The sequence below is a fragment of the Monomorium pharaonis genome, chromosome 1 (genome assembly GCF_013373865.1).
Source record: "Monomorium pharaonis isolate MP-MQ-018 chromosome 1, ASM1337386v2, whole genome shotgun sequence".
Classification (NCBI taxonomy): Eukaryota; Metazoa; Arthropoda; class Insecta; order Hymenoptera; family Formicidae; genus Monomorium; species Monomorium pharaonis.
The window spans coordinates 30,299,681-30,318,526 of NC_050467.1; the positions used below are offsets into that span (position 1 = coordinate 30,299,681).

The 18,846-nt window shown below is 33.0% G+C and overlaps 2 protein-coding genes and 1 long non-coding RNA gene across 4 annotated transcripts; all 3 read right to left on the minus strand.

Annotated features, from left to right (window-relative positions):
* Positions 1-219: 219 nt before the first annotated feature.
* Positions 220-2,184, minus strand: LOC118647939. The gene is made up of 2 exons (XR_004965088.1): positions 781-2,184; positions 220-443 (listed from the first exon to the last, which is right to left on the minus strand). It is a non-coding gene; the product is annotated as an uncharacterized LOC118647939 (long non-coding RNA).
* A 7,117-nt stretch (positions 2,185-9,301) lies between these two features.
* Positions 9,302-15,730, minus strand: LOC105831390. 2 transcript variants are annotated; one of them, XM_036285251.1, is made up of 5 exons: positions 13,179-15,730; positions 10,757-11,079; positions 10,595-10,689; positions 9,905-10,130; positions 9,302-9,830 (listed from the first exon to the last, which is right to left on the minus strand). In XM_036285251.1, exons 2-5 carry the CDS (start codon positions 11,034-11,036, stop codon positions 9,424-9,426), a joined length of 1,008 nt encoding a protein of 335 aa, XP_036141144.1. In that variant the 5' UTR covers positions 11,037-11,079; positions 13,179-15,730; the 3' UTR covers positions 9,302-9,423. The 2 variants fall into 2 exon arrangements, with proteins under 2 accessions (XP_036141144.1, XP_012526929.1); XM_012671475.3 differs by lacking the exon at positions 13,179-15,730 and having other exon boundaries at positions 10,757-10,964; positions 11,039-13,160.
* A 151-nt stretch (positions 15,731-15,881) lies between these two features.
* Positions 15,882-17,841, minus strand: LOC118645030. The gene is made up of 4 exons (XM_036285282.1): positions 17,664-17,841; positions 16,677-16,826; positions 16,033-16,293; positions 15,882-15,957 (listed from the first exon to the last, which is right to left on the minus strand). Exons 1-3 carry the CDS (start codon positions 17,812-17,814, stop codon positions 16,166-16,168), a joined length of 429 nt encoding a protein of 142 aa, XP_036141175.1. The 5' UTR covers positions 17,815-17,841; the 3' UTR covers positions 15,882-15,957; positions 16,033-16,165.
* Positions 17,842-18,846: the final 1,005 nt, after the last annotated feature.

The following is an 18,846-nucleotide window of genomic DNA, read 5'->3' on the forward strand; positions in this document are numbered from 1 at the left end:
TGTGGTGTGTGTGTGTGTGCTGTGTTGCGTTGCGTGTGTGTGTGTGTGTGTGTTGTAATATCATTATTATTATTATTACAATGCGAAATGTCGTCCAGCTTAGTTCCTAAGATTTCTAAAATCTTTCTGCATCTCTAAACTTTCATACTAGCGCCGTGATTAATAGTAATATATATGCTCTTATTTAACACAGAGAATAATTAAAGAAATTACACTGACTTAAAATATTTGCAGGATACATTTTTAATTATAAATTACTTCATGAAAATGTGATACAGATACGTAATGTGCGACTTGCCTAAAGAATCATTAAATAATAATATCTCCACTGAGCTATCGATGGTAATATACTGTCATCATTCATGTTTCGCTGGTTTAGATCACATATATAATTCCTTCTCTCTTTCTCTCCTGCTCTTTGTCTCTCTCATCCTGAGTTTCCACTATCAACATATGATTACGATTATCAATTATATAAACATATGATTGTCAATTAAAAATAAAGACTATGTTTCAAAATTGCTCTCAGTACTGAAAATCTATCTATAATGTATGTAACAGAAACTATAAATTTTCAGTATTAATAGCAAATTTGAACGTAAACTTTCATTAAAACATAATAAAGGCTATTTCAAAACAAAATTGCTGTCGGTATTGAAAAATTTTATTGTGTACGTAACGGAAACTATACAGTTTCAGTACTGACATCAATTTTGATAAATAATTTTTTTATTATAAATTACTTGAAAGTGTGATTAAGATATGCAATATGCGACTTACCTGAAAAATCATTAAATAATGAATTGCTGTTCACTGAGCTATCGGTGATAATGCGCTGTGTTCAGAAAAGACACATATAATTCTCTTTCTCTCTCTCTCTCTCTCTCTCTCTCTCTCTCTCTCTTTCTCTTTCTCTCTCTCTCCTACTCTCCGTCACCCCGAGTTTTTATCTATTAACATGATTATAAATTAAATTAAAGCACAATAAAGACTATGTTTCAAAATTGCTCTCAGTACTGAAAATCTATCTATAATGTATGTATCAGTACAGACAGCAATTTTGAAACAGTTGACATTATTTTATTAACACTACACGTCATTTGGGATGCGTTCTTAAATTCGCAACGGATGCTGCCAGATACACCAGAATGTCATTCCATCTTTGTTACTTACGGAAAGTTGAACAAAGATAGGATGACACTCCAGTGCATCCGTTGCGAATTTAAAAACGCACCCTTGATGAAAGCTGGCGCGTAGCGTGAACGAGTTACTGCCGACCCACATGTTTATTAAAATTCTTATCCTTACAACATTATCATTGATTGACAATTACAGCAATAATTTACATCACGCAACATCTCATCTATTTCGATAAATAAACGATTTAACCTCCACTACACATGTCACTTGACACAAGCTGAATTCTGATCCGAGCAACTTACATTAAAACAATGTAAAATTAATAAAATAGTTCTCTGATTTTATATTAGTGTCAATGAGAGATGAGATGTTGTATCATGTAGAAGAATTGTGTATTGGTTAAATGTTGCTGTAATTGTCAAATCAATCAAAATCAATATTAATAACTACTAATTAAATTTAATAAAATTTCAAATGAATGATTTAATAATACTATTTTTAATAATATTATTCTTTACTTTATCCTTACGACATTATCATTGTTGACAATTACAGCAATAATACACATTTTACATTATGCAACATCTCATCGTGACTTATAAAAAATAAATAAAAATAAAATATTGCCATACATGGTGCTATAGTGACGATGCGAACGCCGCATGGTAGCAGATGCGCGAGATGGAATTTCGTCCTTCATTTTCGGCACCCGCACTACCCGCAAAGATACCCACAATGTTGACGATGATAATAATGACGACGACGTATCTTAAATGAAATTTTGGCTTTTCGGACTTTGCGTCGTGATAATCTCCTCTCATAAAGTACATAGAGGAAAAATAAAAACACTTTTCTGATACAAATCGACCCTAAGCTTTCGATTGAGTCTAGTTAGAACTCGATCGGTTTAGCCGTTTCTGAGATCTGATAATCTCGGATGCTCGCAAGTCGCGTACTCGCGTAAAAGAGCACGGTCGGGCTCACGCTACGCTTTCACTTGGCGCGAGCCACTACCGTGTCTCTTGATCATAGTTAAATTTGATGAAAAATATTTTATCTTAAATTTTGAAAGAAGCTTACACATATATATTACCTAGGTTGAATTAGTTTGAATTTTATAAAAAGTATTATCTTGAATTTATTTGATACATAAATAAATGTGATTAAATAACATTTTAATGACTAAACATAATTATCCTTTTGAAAAAAATCTAAGGTGTGTGGGCTTCTTTAAGGAAAGACACAAATTCAAGATATTCGTTTTGATCAAATTCAACTTAGGCATGGTTCCAAAACATGCTCTAAAGAAAAATTTTATTTAAAAACTTATAATATTATATCCGTTATATAAACTTTAGCTTCTTAGTAAAATTTTTTTCAAAGAGAAAGTTTTAGAGTGTAATCTTAAGTGGTCTATAAACCTAAGTAGTTTATAAAAAAATACAAAATGCGTGATATCCAAACAAAATTACCTTTTTAAAAAGGGTAAAAAAAAGCGCCAAGTGTGTGGTTTTCCTTTAACGAAAAATTTACAAAATTTAAGATAAAACTTTTGATCAACTTTAATCTAAGTAATATATGGAATAGAAAAAAATAATGTACTTATGTATCAAATAAGATATTTTTCATTCAATCTAAGTGATAGATACATCAAATTTAATCTAAGTGGTCTATAAACACTACAAAATGCGTGATATTCCAACAAAATTACCTTTTTAAAAAAAGTAAAAAAAGGCGCCAAGTGTTTGGTTTTTCCCTTAAACAAAAAAATTATTGGATGGTTTAACCTAAGTAATATAAGGAAAAAATCACAATTTAAGATAAAACTTTTAATCAAATTTAACCTAAGTGGTTACTTTTGGATGGTTCAATCTAAGTATTATATAAAATTCAACCTAAGTGATATTTTTTTTAAGTAAAAAATTACAAATTCAAGATAAAACTTAATCAAATTTAACCTAAGTGATATATACTTTTGGAAGGTTCAACCTAAGTATTATATACTAAGTGTCAAATTCAACCTAAGTAATATATACTAAGTGTGTCAAATTTAACCTAAGTAACATATATTCCTTAAATTTTTAAAGTTTATACTAACACACAAGTTAACTTCTCTACAAAAATAGTTATACTAACACACAGTTAACTTCTCTACAAAAATAGTGATATCTAAATATTTTGCGCCAATTATAAGAACAAATATTTTTGTAGAAACTAAAACATTATTACTATTCTTTAGCCAGTTTTTATAATACAAAATTTTTTAGATTTGACACTATAAAATGAGAGTATTACGTTTTTTTTCTCTATAAAAGTAATGATATATATAGAACATGCGCCAACTATAAAGTAGATGTTTATATGAATTAGAACATCTAATTTGTTATTCTTTGGCTGGCATTTATAGTTTGATTTTTCATTAAGTCCGTATCAGACTAGAGATTGATATTGAGATTGAATTGAAATGTAACCAATTAGTTGGTCAAATTCTAATTCAATCTCAATCTCTAGTCTGATATGGCTTTGATTGTTTTAAGTTTGTCTTTAGATACAAATTCGTTAATTACGAAGTATTTTAACGACAAACTTAAGAAGATAAGATTAAACTATAAATATTAGCCTTTTGTATTAAATTATTGGCTGCTGTGCGCCTGCAAAAAACAATTGTCAGAAAGTATATTGGCAAGAAATAAAGAAGATAATATTGAGCTGGCAAATAAGTTTTAATACAAATAAATTATAAATGTTACAAATAAATATTTTAATACAAATAAATATTTTACTGCAAAAACTTGGCGCTGCTAAACCGAATAATTTGCCAGCTCTTCCTTTTTCTCTTGTATGTGCATTGTAAGAAAATGATTTTGTATTAAAGCAAATTATTCGGTTTAGCAGCGCCAAGTTTTTGCAGTAAAATATTTATTTGTATTAAAATATTTATTTGTAACATTTATAATTTATTTGTATTAAAACTTATTTGCCAGCTCAATATTATCTTCTTTATTTCTTGCCAATATACTTTCTGACAATTGTTTTTTGCAGGCGCACAGCAGCCAATAATTTAATACAAAAGGCTAATATTTATAGTTTAATCTTATCTTCTTAAGTTTGTCGTTAAAATACTTCGTAATTAACGAATTTGTATCTAAAGACAAACTTAAAACAATCAAAGCCATATCAGACTAGAGATTGAGATTGAATTAGAATTTGACCAACTAATTGGTTACATTTCAATTCAATCTCAATATTAATCTCTAGTCTGATACGGACTTAATGAAAAATCAAACTATAAATGCCAGCCAAAGAATAACAAATTAGATGTTCTAATTCATATAAACATCTACTTTATAGTTGGCGCATGTTCTATATATATCATTACTTTTATAGAGAAAAAAAACGTAATACTCTCATTTTATAGTGTCAAATCTAAAAAATTTTGTATTATAAAAACTGGCTAAAGAATAGTAATAATGTTTTAGTTTCTACAAAAATATTTGTTCTTATAATTGGCGCAAAATATTTAGATATCACTATTTTTGTAGAGAAGTTAACTGTGTGTTAGTATAACTATTTTTGTAGAGAAGTTAACTTGTGTGTTAGTGTAAACTTTAAAAATTTAAGGAATATATGTTACTTAGGTTAAATTTGACACACTTAGTATATATTACTTAGGTTGAATTTGACACTTAGTATATAATACTTAGGTTGAACCTTCCAAAAGTATATATCACTTAGGTTAAATTTGATTAAGTTTTATCTTGAATTTGTAATTTTTTACTTAAAAAAAAATATCACTTAGGTTGAATTTTATATAATACTTAGGTTGAACCATCCAAAAGTAACCACTTAGGTTAAATTTGATTAAAAGTTTTATCTTAAATTGTGATTTTTTTTTTATATTACTTAGGTTAAACCATCCAATAATTTTTTTGTTTAAGAGAAAAACCAAACACTTGGCGCCTTTTTTTACTTTTTTTAAAAAGGTAATTTTGTTGGGATGTATATATACGTGTATACGTACATTACAAAAAATAAATAAACTATGAAAAAAATATATAGTTAAAAACTAAAAAATAAAATATAATAAATAACCGACACAATTTGTTTCTTTGAAACTTTTAATAATTTCATATAAATTATAGATATTAAAATTATTTTATTCTCACTAATAAGCAAGGTTTGCAGATAAACGACGAGAGGGGAAGAAAGCTCTCCCTATTCATATTAACACATTTGGCCCCAATATGGCCAAGGCCAATACGATGTATGAATTCCACCTTCCACACATTCCAATTTTATTACTACTCACTCACTCTTTTCGTACAACAAACGCTACACATACACTTTATTGCCCCAAAATGGCGCTCATGCAAAGACCTTCCTTTTCCTCTCGTTTACCTTTTCCTTCATCTACAGACCTTGCTAATAGATAGTCGCGTGAAACACAAAGCGTGAACATAATTAATTACTAAAATTTTTCAAATGCTCCTCTTCCATGTAATTCAGAATCGTTTGTAGTTGTTTGTAGTGCTTTTTATAGTTTCACCGTTAAAAAGTTATAAACATTTGTTTAAACATCCAAAGCGTGAACATTGTAAATTACTAAGATTTCTTAAATACGCTTTTTCCATGTGATTCGGAATCGTTTGTAGTTGTTTGTAGTGCTTTTTATTTCGTTTGTAGTTTCACCGTTAAAAAGTTATAAACATTTGTAACGAGCCGTTCCCCCGCTACCGCTAGAACGGAGGTAAGGCCGTTACCCCTACCTCGCTTGCTCTCTTCTCTATTTCCCTCACCATCGAGTGGAGGGTATATAAGCCCTCCACTCGCGACAGAAGGCAGAGCTTCCCCGGCCTGCGAAGTGAGCAGACCGAGCCTCCTGGTGAAGTGAGCCAGGCTTCCTAGCGCGCACATTGAGCGCCGTAACCTAAAACTCGATCCTTCCCGGCACGCAGTGAGTGCCTTCCTGACCGCGTACCGAGCGGTAACTCACCGACACGATCCGTACCCGAGCTCTCGGCCGCGCACCGAGCGGTCGCCGCCGTTCCGACCCGGGGACTCCGCCGTGAGGAGGAACCGACTCCGCGACTTGTCACCACGCGTGGTGACAACAACGCCGTCGATCGATCAGCTGATGCGCCGAGCAGCTGACACCGGCACCGTGCCGACGACCGCGCCGATTCACAGCGCCGCTAGCGTTAGGCCTTAGGGCCACAGCGTACCACCGCACCGCTGCCACTGATACCGCACCCGCCGCCAATCGCCGACCGACCGGCGCGCACGCCACCGTAGCCAACCGAGGCATCACGCCGACACCGATCACACGCACCGCCGCCGTAGCCAATCAGGGTACCGCACCGATTGCGCGCGCAGACACGCCGCGACATAGTCGCCAGCATATCACACGCGGACGCCTCGCATTTCGAGGACCACACTGTATATATTAGCGTAGGGAATTGTATACATTAGCATAGGCTTGTTATTAATCAATAAACCATAGTATTAGACCGAACACACCGTCTTCTCAGTTATTCGAGCCCGCCACCCGGACCCTGAATCCCGCGGTTCTCCGCAGCCAATAAGCACACAGGATTCACGGTTACACATTTGTTTAAACATCCAAAGCGTAAACATTGTTAATTACTAAGATTTCTTAAATACGCTTTTTCCATGTAATTCGGAATCGTTTGTAGTTGTTTGTAGTGCTTTTCGTTTCGTTTGTAGTTTCACTGTTAAAAAGTTATAAACATTTGTTTAAACATCCAAAGCGTGAACATTTTTAATTATTATGATTTCTTAAATGCCCTTTTTTGTTATTCAGAATTGTTTGTAGTTGTTTGTAGTAATTTTGCAATCGTCGATAGTTGTATCTTTATAGGATATAGTTGTTTAAACGATATTTTATCAAAAATAAACTTCATTAATTATAAGGAGTTTTTTAATTCACTTTGTCTGTGTCATTTATAATTGTAGTGGTTTGTAGTGTTTTTCGTCTCGTTTGTAGTTTAACCATTAAAAAGTTATAAATATTTGTTTAAACATCCAAAGCGTGGACATTGTTAATTACTAAAATTTTTTAAATACGCTGTTTCCATGTGATTCGGAATCATTTGTAGTTGTTTGTAGTGTTTTCCTTTTTGTTTGCGGCTGCACCGCACAAGAATTATAATTATTTAAACAATTTGCCAAGAGAAATTTTTCGCATTGTTATTTATGCCATTGTTAAACATTGATGAACTGTGTTAAACACGTTTTTTAATAAGTAAATGTTTCTAACAAAATAAAATATGAAATTCAAGTAGCTTTTTATACGCTATTAAATAAAAGCTCTAATAATCAATTTAAAAAATAACTTGTAGGATAAGTAGCGTACCCTGCTTAAAATGATGGATAGAAAATGATAGAAACATGCTCCTTTCCAAATCATTCGTGATTTTGGATCCGTTATTTTACATATTATTCTAGTAGATCAACTCTACATTATTCCATAATATTCTGTCCTTTTATTCAATAATACTTTATAATATTCCATTCTTTTATTCTACAATATTTTATAATATTCTATTCTTCTAGTCTATAATATTTTATTATATTTTGTTCTTGTATTCTAAGATATTCAATAATATTCTGTTTATTCACTCTATAATATTTTATAATATTCTATTTTCCTATTCTATGATAATTCCATAATATTCTGTATTTTTACTGAATAATATTTTATAATATTTTATTTTCCTATTTTATGATATTCCACAATATTCTATTCTCCTATTCAATGATATTTAATATTATTTTATTCTCTTAGTATATAATATTTAATGATATTCTATTCTTACATTTTATGGTATTCTATAACATTCAATTTTTCTATTTTATAATATTTTGTACTTGTACTGAATAATATTTTATAACATTTTATTTTTCTATTCTATGATATCTTATAATATTCTGTACTTGTACCAAACAATATTTTATAATATTCAATTTTGTTCACGCGTGGCTTCGGCTGAGTGGTGGACCACAAAATCGCTGATTCGATTTAGCAAACTATCGCGGAGCGGAGCCACCGATCGGTCCCGTCGACCGGGAGGTTGTTGCGACTGCGTCGCCGGTTTTACGGGAGCGTGCGAGGCGGAGAATTTTGGAGCTCGGAACAGAGACAACTCGGCTTCGAAAACAGTCACGTCGAGTAAAGCAATATCGGTCGCGGATCGTCTCTCTCTCGGAGAGCCCGTACGCACCGTGGAAGTGTCTCTCTCTCGGAGAGTTCGTACGCGCCGTGGAAGCGAAGTAGTGCGAGCGAAGGTACTTGCTTTTCTCTCGAGCGAGGAAGTGTCGATCAACTCCGATCACTTTGCGCGATTTCGGAAGCTTGCGATAAATTCGCCGGCTCCCGCGCTCGACCAACCCGCGAGCCATTCGACGGAGCTCCTCACATGCGGAGCACTCGCCCGCTGCATGATCGTTCCGTGATCGTGGTGACTCGCGAAATACGAGCCGTTATGCATTGTGAGAGTGGAGATTAGCAGCTAAGTTGATTGTAATTTAATGAGGAAATAAATCGGGATCTATTGCTACGAAGCTAGTTCGTTTCTCCCCCATTCTCGAATCATCCCACTCAGAGTTCCAGTCGGAGCTCGAACCAGCATCGCTTTAAAAAAGAAGAGAGGATCCACCAGCATCACAGAAACTTAAACTAGAGCCGTGGAACTTCTGACAAATTTTCCTATTCTATGATATTCTATAATATTCTATACTTGCACTGAATAATTTTTTATAATATTTTATTGTCCTATTCTATATAACATTTAGTAATACTCAAATCTCCTATGATAGTTAATAATATTCTATTCTCTTATTCTATGGTATTCCGTAATATTTTATTCATTTATTCTATAATATTCTATATTATTTTAGTCTTATATCCTGTAATATTCATTAATATTTTATTTTCTTAATCTATGATATTCCATAATATTTTATTCTTTTATTGAAAACAAATATGAAAGATACGGCTACATCGCGTGACTTACGCGGAGTAAACGACAAGTAAAAATGGTGCTGCATGGAACGTGTTCAATAAATTAAGGAAATAATATTAATAACGACATAACTAGAAAGCAAGAGTATTTTATTTTTTATTGTATTTATTAGATTTTAAGAACACAAATTATATGTTTTTTTTCAATAAAGTTAAATAAAAACATTAGTTTTTTATATCTTTGGTATAGCAAACATTCTGAATGTTTTTTAAAAGCTATTTATACCGTAAATTAACGTTTCTTAGTTACTATCATTCGATTCATCAGCACTATGAATAGAGTCAGCACTATGAATAGAGTCTGACGAAGAATAATTATTCTCGTTTTCAATCTCTTTTTCTTCATTACTTTTTCCTTCAATTTTTCCTTTTTCATCATTACTTGCTTGTGAAACTTCACTTGGAATTTCACTGTTATCAGAAATATTTTCAGCACATTGTTTTTCCTTACTATCATTATTTGTATCCGTCATTACAACAGCACATAACGCAGCTTTGATTTCCTGCTTATTTTTTGAATTTATAGATTGTGGAGTTCTATTCAGTTCACATATTTTGTGTGCAATATGCGTTCCAAAATGTTGAAGTTCAATATCAATTGAAACTTCATCTAGACCACGTTGAGTTATTAAGTAATGTTTAGCTGTAGCTGAAACAAAACAAAAATATATGTAGGAATAATTAATGTTGACGGAGTATTCGGTGTTTGAAATAAAATGTTACCTCTAATGGCTTTTAATTTTGTTAGATCTAATGCAGGTCTAGGAGTTGTATTTCCACTCTTCTTTCTTCTGTTTGACACAATACCTGTTACCGTGCTTTCTTTAAATACTTTTATGTCATAAACAGCAAGAGCTAAGTTTTTTATTAACTGCGGTAATGTTTTTGAAATAATGAGAACACTATCATATGTGGATTTGGGTATGTAGACATCAAAGCCAAGATGTACCTAACAATTTTAGTAATATATAACAGCATGATTTTAATTAACAAAAAATATGTTCAAGTTTAGGTTTTCAATAGATAGAGTGTGCCATAATTTGCGATCAATATTCATATATCGCTACTCGTAAACAGTTTTGAGTTCTTTTTTTTTTTTTGCGAAATTGTCGAAGCATCAATTACAGTTTTCGAAGTACAAACAACCGTAAAATCAGGTATTTTGACGAACTTAGTTTTGAACAATTAAATAGATAACAAAACTATTTTCTTGGAGCATCTTTAAGCAAACTTTAATGGAATTTTAATTTAGAACTTATTAGTTACAAATGCCTGTTATATTGAAAATTGGGGGAAGTGGCCATAAATGATAACCTCCTTCGACAAAATGGGTCAGGATTTTTTCACTAAAATTTTCATGAAGAATAGAACTATATAAATAGTGGATGCAATTTATCGGACACTGTATATTACCTCATTTCGAGCATTATTTATATATCCAATTGGAGGCAAACCAACTTGTTCTTGCGGACGTGTCAGATTTTTTTTAAAGTATTCGGAAACAACGTCTATAGAAATAATTATTTTAGTAATTAAAATTATATATTTATACATATCGGTAAAAACCAAACTTACGCAACAGTTCATCAAAGTTACTTAAAACTTTTTTATCAACTTCCTTGTTTATTTTAGATATTTCCGTATACTCTGAAATCACTTTTTTTTGAAGATTAATGTTTAACGACATTAAATCGGTAATTATTGCTTCTTTATCTTCTAATTGCTTCTTTAGTTTCATTTTTTGAGAACGCAAATATTCATTTTCTTTCTGCAGCTTTTCAATCTGTAATATAACACATATATATACAAACATCAACTTATTCATGTACTTACTTTTTATTTTACCGAAATACATACTTTTTTTTCTATATCACTTCCATTAGAATCTTGCTTTTGAGCTGCACAATTAAAAAATTATTTTATTGTTGTAGTAATTTTTAAATAAAATAGAGAGAATTAAATAAAAAAGAATTATTATGTATTACATTTAATATTTTTATTATAATATATCTTAATTTATAAAAAATACAAGTTTAACAACGATATTTTAGTTTTATATTTTAATTTTATTTAGGTGAGAGAACGTGTACACTTGATGCTATTTTATCTTTCTTCTTGATATGTTATTATGGCTGCTTTCCTTTTATTAGTGACGAAATTGACACAAACGTCGTTTTATCCTTCTTGGCATTCAATAAATAACAAAGACAAAACGACATTTGTGTCGACTTGTGTCATTAAAAGGAATTAAAGCAGCCTATATCTACAATAGGACCTCGCCTTTAATGCACTGATCCTGTACTATAAGTGCACTTCTTTATATATAGGGTGTCTGAAGTTAATTGTTCAATTGCTTATATACACCTGGGAAAAAATGTTTTATATAAAAACATAAATATATATAAAATATGTCTATCGGTCGGTATTCATAGTCAAATCTTATTTTAAGATCGTCTCAAGTAATGTCTTAAAATGCTTATACGGCTGTGTGATTGGTTGATGGCCTTAAGACGATCTTAAGTATAAGACTTGACTATGAATACCAGCCCATATATGTTTTTATATGAAACATTTTTTTCTGGACATATAAAACTTACTAAACTAATTGTGAGTAGCAAAATCTTCTACCATTTTTTTTTCAAACAGTCACGTATGATGTAACAAACCGCACCTATCCGGCGACCAACGACCGCGGCCGGTCTGGCCGACCACCCGCCGGACCGTGATACGAGCATCAGCCCGCGATAAAACCTTAAGATTAGGCGACCGAGACAACGACCGTCTCGATGACCTCGCGCCTCCCGCCAGCATCTCGCTCAGCGAGAGATGAAAGACGGAGAAGCCCAAAGACCCCCGAGGGTCCACGAGCCTCCACCGAGAGCGGTATAAAAGGCCGCCTCGACGGAGGAAGAGTTACTTCTCGTTTACCCGGTGCCCGAGCTTTCCCCGATCCGCCAAGACACCACGAGAAGAACGAACGCAGACTAGGGAAGAGCGTGCTCCGCCTTAGCCGAGAGTTCTCGGCTACGTTCGTAAAGGAAACACTTCCTAGACTCCGAACCAGCAAGCCGAGGGTGGAGTGTTCTCCGCCTTCGCCAAGGGTTCTTGGCCGCCGGTTCCATCCTCTCCTTACACGGTATAAAGCAAACGGGGTAGAGTGTTCTCCGCCTCGCCCGAGTCTTCTCGGGATACCGTGACCGATTCGCCAAAACCCGACCCGTTTTCGGAGAAACGCGATCACGCGCACCACACACTACAGAACGGCCCGAGACGATCACGCGCTCACCTCGAGGCCCCGCCGCTACCGCGTCTCGTCAGCTCGCTCGACCGCACAGCTGACGCCCGAGCACGCGCGCACCGCCGCCAAAACGATATCGCGTCGCGAAATATTGTAAATAGTTGTAAATAGATGTACAGATACCTTTTGTCGTAAAATATACTTAATTATCATAGAACGTACGCTTTCGCTGTTTCTACGGCCTTCCCTGCCCTAGTTCCCGACAAACCTGCCCGCGCAGGGAAACACGCCTTCGGCCCCCTCTCCCTCACCCACCCCGTCCAAGTCGCAAACCCATATATAGTAATGACGTGGCCAATAGTGACGCGTGGGCAATAATGACGCGGCCAATATTGATGCGTGGGCAATAATAACGTGGTCAATATTGACGCGTAGCCAATATTGATGTGGGCAAATGGGACGCTCCCTGCACAACGGATCGAAAGCTTTTTCAGATTTGTGTGATTGCCGCCCAAGTCGAAGGTAAGGGCGCCAAACTTCATACAAGGGAGTGAGTCCCAGATGCGCACAGTAACAGACGGACACCACCAATCAAATTCTATAAATTCATCCTAACCCTAACCAACCCAGCAATGATCTGATTAGTGTCCGTTTGTTACTGTGCGCATCTGGGACGCTCCCATACAAGATCTGAAAAACATAGCTTTCTCTCCGTGGTACACAATGTACTATTCAATATTGTAATTGCAAAATACTTACTTTCTTTATATCAGTTTTTAAAGTACAATTTTTTGTAATGGTTTTATTTTCTTTGTTACATGTGCTTTCTTTCTTATCTTTTCTATATGTTTTTTTTTCATCCGATGTTTCATTATTTTCATTTTCATTTTTTTCATTTTCATTCTTTTTTATCTTAGCAATTTTGTTCTGTATTCTTTCTTTTAAATTTGCATCACCTTTCGAGTTTTTTAGATTTGTGCCACCTTTTGAGTTCTAAACAAAATATATTATTTGTACAAATTTATCGGTTATTAGCAATTTATTTTTATTTAATTATTTTCTTTATGCGTGTAATCAGTTTTATGAGAAAAATATCAAATACCATACTGAAAATTATATGAAAGATATAGAATATATGTCACACTTTCTCTCACAAAAATTGCGATTGGTTTATCTGCGAGAACACAGCAGTTGTCCGGCGATTTTTGTCTATTTGGTAAATTATTTAAAAAATGTAACATATTCTGTTCGCAATTATATAAAAAATATAATGTACAAAATAAAGATAAATATGTATGTAAAAGTTTATGTTAAATTTTATGTATCCTTTATATAATTTTCAGTAGACCAAATGCCATATATTATAACCTACCCTGCTTGAAAAGTCCGATAGAAAACGAAAAAAAAATTTCTTTTCCATTTTAATCGTGTTTCTGATTCCTGACTTTCATAAGTAGGTTAACATATTAGTGATAGAAGTCCAATGTAGTGTCATTACAAATTTCATATATTGTACAAATAAAAACCTATAAGACTATTACAAATGATTGTGAATCATATTTTATAAGTGATGTTCAAAAAGATTTTTATGCAATATTATCCGAAATTCAAGAATTAAAAGATCAGATAGCAAATGAAAGGAAAATCATTCTTATGTATTTTAATCGTGTTTCTGATTTCTGACTTTCACAAGTAGGTTAATATATTAGTGGTAGAAGTCCAATGTAGTGTCATTACAATATTTCATATACTATACAAATGAAAACCTATAAGACTATTACAAATGATTGTGCATCATATTTTATGAGAATGTTACGAGTAATAAAATTTCATATCTTATAGTGATGTTCAAAAAAATTTTTATGTAATGTTATCTGAAATTCAAGAATTAAAAGATCAGATAGCAAATGAAAGAAAAATCATTTTTATGTATTTTAATCGTATTTTTGATTCCTGACTTTTATAAGTAGGTTAACATATTAGTGATAGAATTTCAATATAGTGTCATTACAATATTTAATATACTATACAAATGAAAACCTATAAGACTATACAAATAATTGTGTATCATATTTTATGAGAATGTTACGAATAATAAGATTTCATATCTTATATAATAATGTTCAGCACTGCTATCATACGTTTATCGTATTTTATCTATTCAAAGTGTGCATGCCTATCGTTTTCTATCCAAAATTTCTTACCTTTATCGTATAATCGTTTACTATACGATAAATAATAACCGGTCTAGTCCTGTTTATCGTATTCTATCTGTTCGTCCAATGCGCGTCTATCGTTTTCTATCTAAAATTTCTTACCTTTATCGTATAATCGTTTACTATACGATAAATAATAACCGGTATAGTCCTGTTTATCGTATTCTATCTGTCCGTCCAATGCGCGTCTATCGTTTTCTATCCAAAATTTCTTACCTTTATTGTATAATCGTTTACTATACGATAAATAATAAGCGGTCTAGTCCTGTCTATCGTATTCTATCTGTCCGTCCAATGCGCGTCTATCGTTTTCTATCCAAAATTTCTTATCTTTATTGTATAATCGTTTACTATACGATAAATAATAAGCGATCTAGTCCTGTTTATCGTATTCTATCTGTCCGTCCAATGCGCGTCTATCGTTTTCTATCCAAAATTTCTTACCTTTATCGTATAATCGTTTACTATACGATAAATAATAAGCAATTTGGTCCTGTCTATCGTATTTTATCTGTCCATCCAATGCGTGTCTATCGTTTTCTATCCGAAATTTCTTATTTTTATCGTATAATCGTTTACTATACGATAAATAATAAGCGGTCTAGTCCTGTCTATCGTATTCTATCTGCGAGTCTATCGTTTTCTATCAAAATTGTCTCATTTTTATCGAATAATCGTTTACTATACGATAAATAATAAGCGGTCTAGTCCTGTCTATCGTATTCTATCTGCGAGTCTATCGTTTTCTATCAAAATTGTCTCATTTTTATCGTATGATTGATTATTATTAAACGAAAAATAGTAAGCAATTTTATTATATATATGTATTTTACCAGTCCAATGTATATAAGCCGTTTTTTAAACGAAATTCTTTTTTTCAATATAATTAATTTGCCGATTTATAAATATGCGAATTTATCATGATCTATTATATGATTACATTATTTTCCCGTATTCGTTCATTATGTGTCTTAATTCCATAATAGTCAAATATATGATTAACAATGTTTTTAATCATTACTGTGTATGTACTGTAATGATCAGTTTACATCAGTTTTTTCATAAAAGGAAACATTAACAAAGTTTCAAAGAATTGATCAATAAGGTTGAATAAAAAAAATTAAAACTAAAGCCTTTACTTTTCAATAAAATAGTGTGTTATTTATTAAAAAGTAACTTTTCTAACTTGGTTTTTTGTGTTTGTAAAAAATTATACAATGTTATAATAATAATACATGTTAATTATATTAGATATATATATATATATATATATATATAAATGTATATATTTATTAAATATACGAGTAACATGTGTAATTTAGCTGAAAAAGAGAAAAAGAAGTAGAGAGAAGGAAAGAAAACAAAAGTATCTCATTCTTGACATTTTAATATCTTACTTTTTTATACTTCTAGGTTTTCCTTCGCCTGCTTCTCCTCGTCCTCGTCCTCGTTCTCTTCTTTGTTGTCATCCTCATCCTCTCTGTTTGTAATATTTTCTTCCCTTTCATTGTCCATTTGTGAAGTAATTTCTCAAATAGCTTCAAAATTGTTATCATCTAACAAAATTTCGTTTGTTTCATTCCGTTCGATGAGATATTCATGGTCTCTATATACCAACACGTCAGGTTCGGCAATATTATCGTTGTTGTCAGAAGAGCCTAATCAAAATTTAAAGTATGTAAGTAAAGTCTTAACTTTATAATCTTAAAATTTTTTAGTGGAATCAAATTTAAACGATTAAAATTCAAATAAAGGCTAAAGAGTTATAAGATTCGATGCAAGATCATCAGAACAAAATATTGACAAAAGATAATGGCTATACATAAAATAAGTGTACATAAGTTAAAATTTAATGTAAAACACTGAGGATCAAATGTAAAGATTGAAACGTTTATCAACAATTATTGGAAAAGTATTAAAAAAGCACAAAAACTTTGCGTCGGCTTTTATAGTTTCAATCTTCATTTAAATTATAAAATATATCTTAATAATAATTCTATAATAACTTTACATGTTTTAAATAAAAAATATATATATATACCTTCTGCTACATCATAATTATTTATCAATTTTTTAGTTCGGTTTAATTCATAGATTTTATGGCTTATGTGCGTGCCAACTTGTTGCACTTCAAATTCAATAGCAACTTCATCATATCCCTTCTCATTGTTTAGCCAATATCGGAGAGCATCTGTAATGTAAATATTATTTTATATATTTATTTAATAATAAAACTTTTAGTACATCTGGTAATTAAGCTTTTAGAAAAGAATTAGAAATATATTTTAAAATATCAGGACAATTGAAATGCTTTCAATTCAATAAACAATGAAACATATAAATAATAAAAATTTAGATGTAATTAAAGAATTACATACTATACTTTTAATAACAAAATCCGCGGGTGCAAATTAGGATCTTACATTTAAACTGTTTAAAAAAAATCCTTGAATTTAAGGTGAACAATAAAAATCGAAAATATAAGTTGTTTGTAAAGCCTAATAATTCCGAGAAATAGAGAATCAATACAAACTATCTCAACGTGAAAGTGTGATACTTGCAACTGAAGACAAAACTAATCAAATTTTATTGTCCCATAAGTTATACATATTCTGTAATATTTTATAATATAAACTACGTGTATATGCGCGCGTAATTAAAAAATTAAGTTAATAACAAAAGCTGTAACTCAAACTTCAACTAAACGTAAGTTTTTCCTAAATTAAAATTTTACTTATGAAAAAAGAAAAAAAATTGTAAAAGATATTTTATATAAAGAAACAATATTTTATATAAACTTAATTACAAATAAATTTTATATTATTTGATAATGTGATTTTTCTATTAATTAGAATAATCTAATTTCAAAAAGTTACAATATTCTACGTTAATATAAACCTAATACACCTCTCGTTTTATTTTGATCTGAATAAATTTATTCTTCTCCAATTATAACTAGGTTAATTTGTTGTTTATGTAACTTTAATGTATGTGTTAAAAAAATTAAGAAAAAATTATACTGTAATACCTCTTACAGCCAACAATTTGGCTGGATCAAGTTTTGGGCGCGGTTCCTTCTTGCTTTTATTTTTTATTCTGTTAGACTGTGTTCCTGTCACTGAGCTGGATCTTAAGACGGTTGTTCCAAAAACAGCAATTGCCATGTTCTTCACGAACATAGCACTTGACTTGCTGATTGCAGCAATACTGTCATATTGACAGTTTGTAGCGCGAAGGGCCCCGTAACCCGGTCCAAGTCAGTGCGGGCCTGCGCACTGGCGGGCGCATAGCGCCGCTCGCGTCGTACCAGGGAAAGGAGGGGGGGGGGAGGCAGTCCCCTTGTGGCCGGAGATAGACACAGACCGGTCGGTTCCGCGAATCTGTACCTAACCCTCAAAATATATTCGACGTGTGTTTTACTTTAATTAGCGTGCGTTCTTTTCCTCCGTGGCTCCTCTCACGATCCTTCCGAGAGCGGCAAATCCCACAAACCCGAAAAGATAAGAGTGAGGAAGCATCCTCGCTACAGTGGCGCCCAACCTCGAGGCCCGGTCCACGACCAGGGTCGCGTTCAAGAACCAAGACGTCGTCTTCACAAGACCCACAACGACCAACGACACGGTCGCAAACACGGGCGAAGACGCAAGGAACAGCGCAAGCGAAAACACAGTCACAGACGAGGACAAAGATACCGACGAGAGTAGCGTCTGGGAAAAGCGGAAAGAGACAAGAAAACAAGATGGCCGAAAACCAAGTGAATAATCCGATCACGCTAACGAACGAGCAGTTCGTCTCTCTTCTACAACAGATACAGATATCTGCAACGAACGCACCCGCCACAAACATTGCGCACCCACAAGGTAATTTTTCGCGATGCACGTCTCGATTCGACGGGGCTAAGACGTCCGATGTAGAAGCTTTTATAGACTCGATCGTCACGTACAAAGATTGCACGAACATATCGAACGAAAACGCGCTAAAGGGGCTACCGATTCTCCTCACGGACCTCGCCGCGACGTGGTGGCAGGGCGTAAAAACGACGGTAGATACTTGGGAAACCGCGCTAGAATTACTACGGCAAACATACGGGCCCAAGAAGCCGGCGTACCGCGTATATAGAGAACTGTTCGCCTGCGTGCAAAAAGACGACACGCCCTCCGACATATTCTTGTGCAAGACTCGCGCGCTGCTTTCAAAGCTCCCGTATGAGA

Coding starts and splice junctions, on each gene's coding strand:
- LOC105831390 (XM_036285251.1), bottom strand. CDS start 11,036: ATGTATTTCGGTAAAATAAAAAGTAAGTACATGAATAAGTTGATGTTT. Junction 10,690..10,756: donor TAACTTTGATGAACTGTTGC/GTAAGTTTGGTT, acceptor TTATTTCTATAG/ACGTTGTTTCCGAATACTTT. Junction 9,831..9,904: donor AAAATTAAAAGCCATTAGAG/GTAACATTTTAT, acceptor GTTTTGTTTCAG/CTACAGCTAAACATTACTTA.
- LOC118645030 (XM_036285282.1), bottom strand. CDS start 17,814: ATGTTCGTGAAGAACATGGCAATTGCTGTTTTTGGAACAACCGTCTTA. Junction 16,827..17,663: donor CAAATTGTTGGCTGTAAGAG/GTATTACAGTAT, acceptor TTTACATTACAG/ATGCTCTCCGATATTGGCTA. Junction 16,294..16,676: donor TAATTATGATGTAGCAGAAG/GTATATATATAT, acceptor AATTTTGATTAG/GCTCTTCTGACAACAACGAT.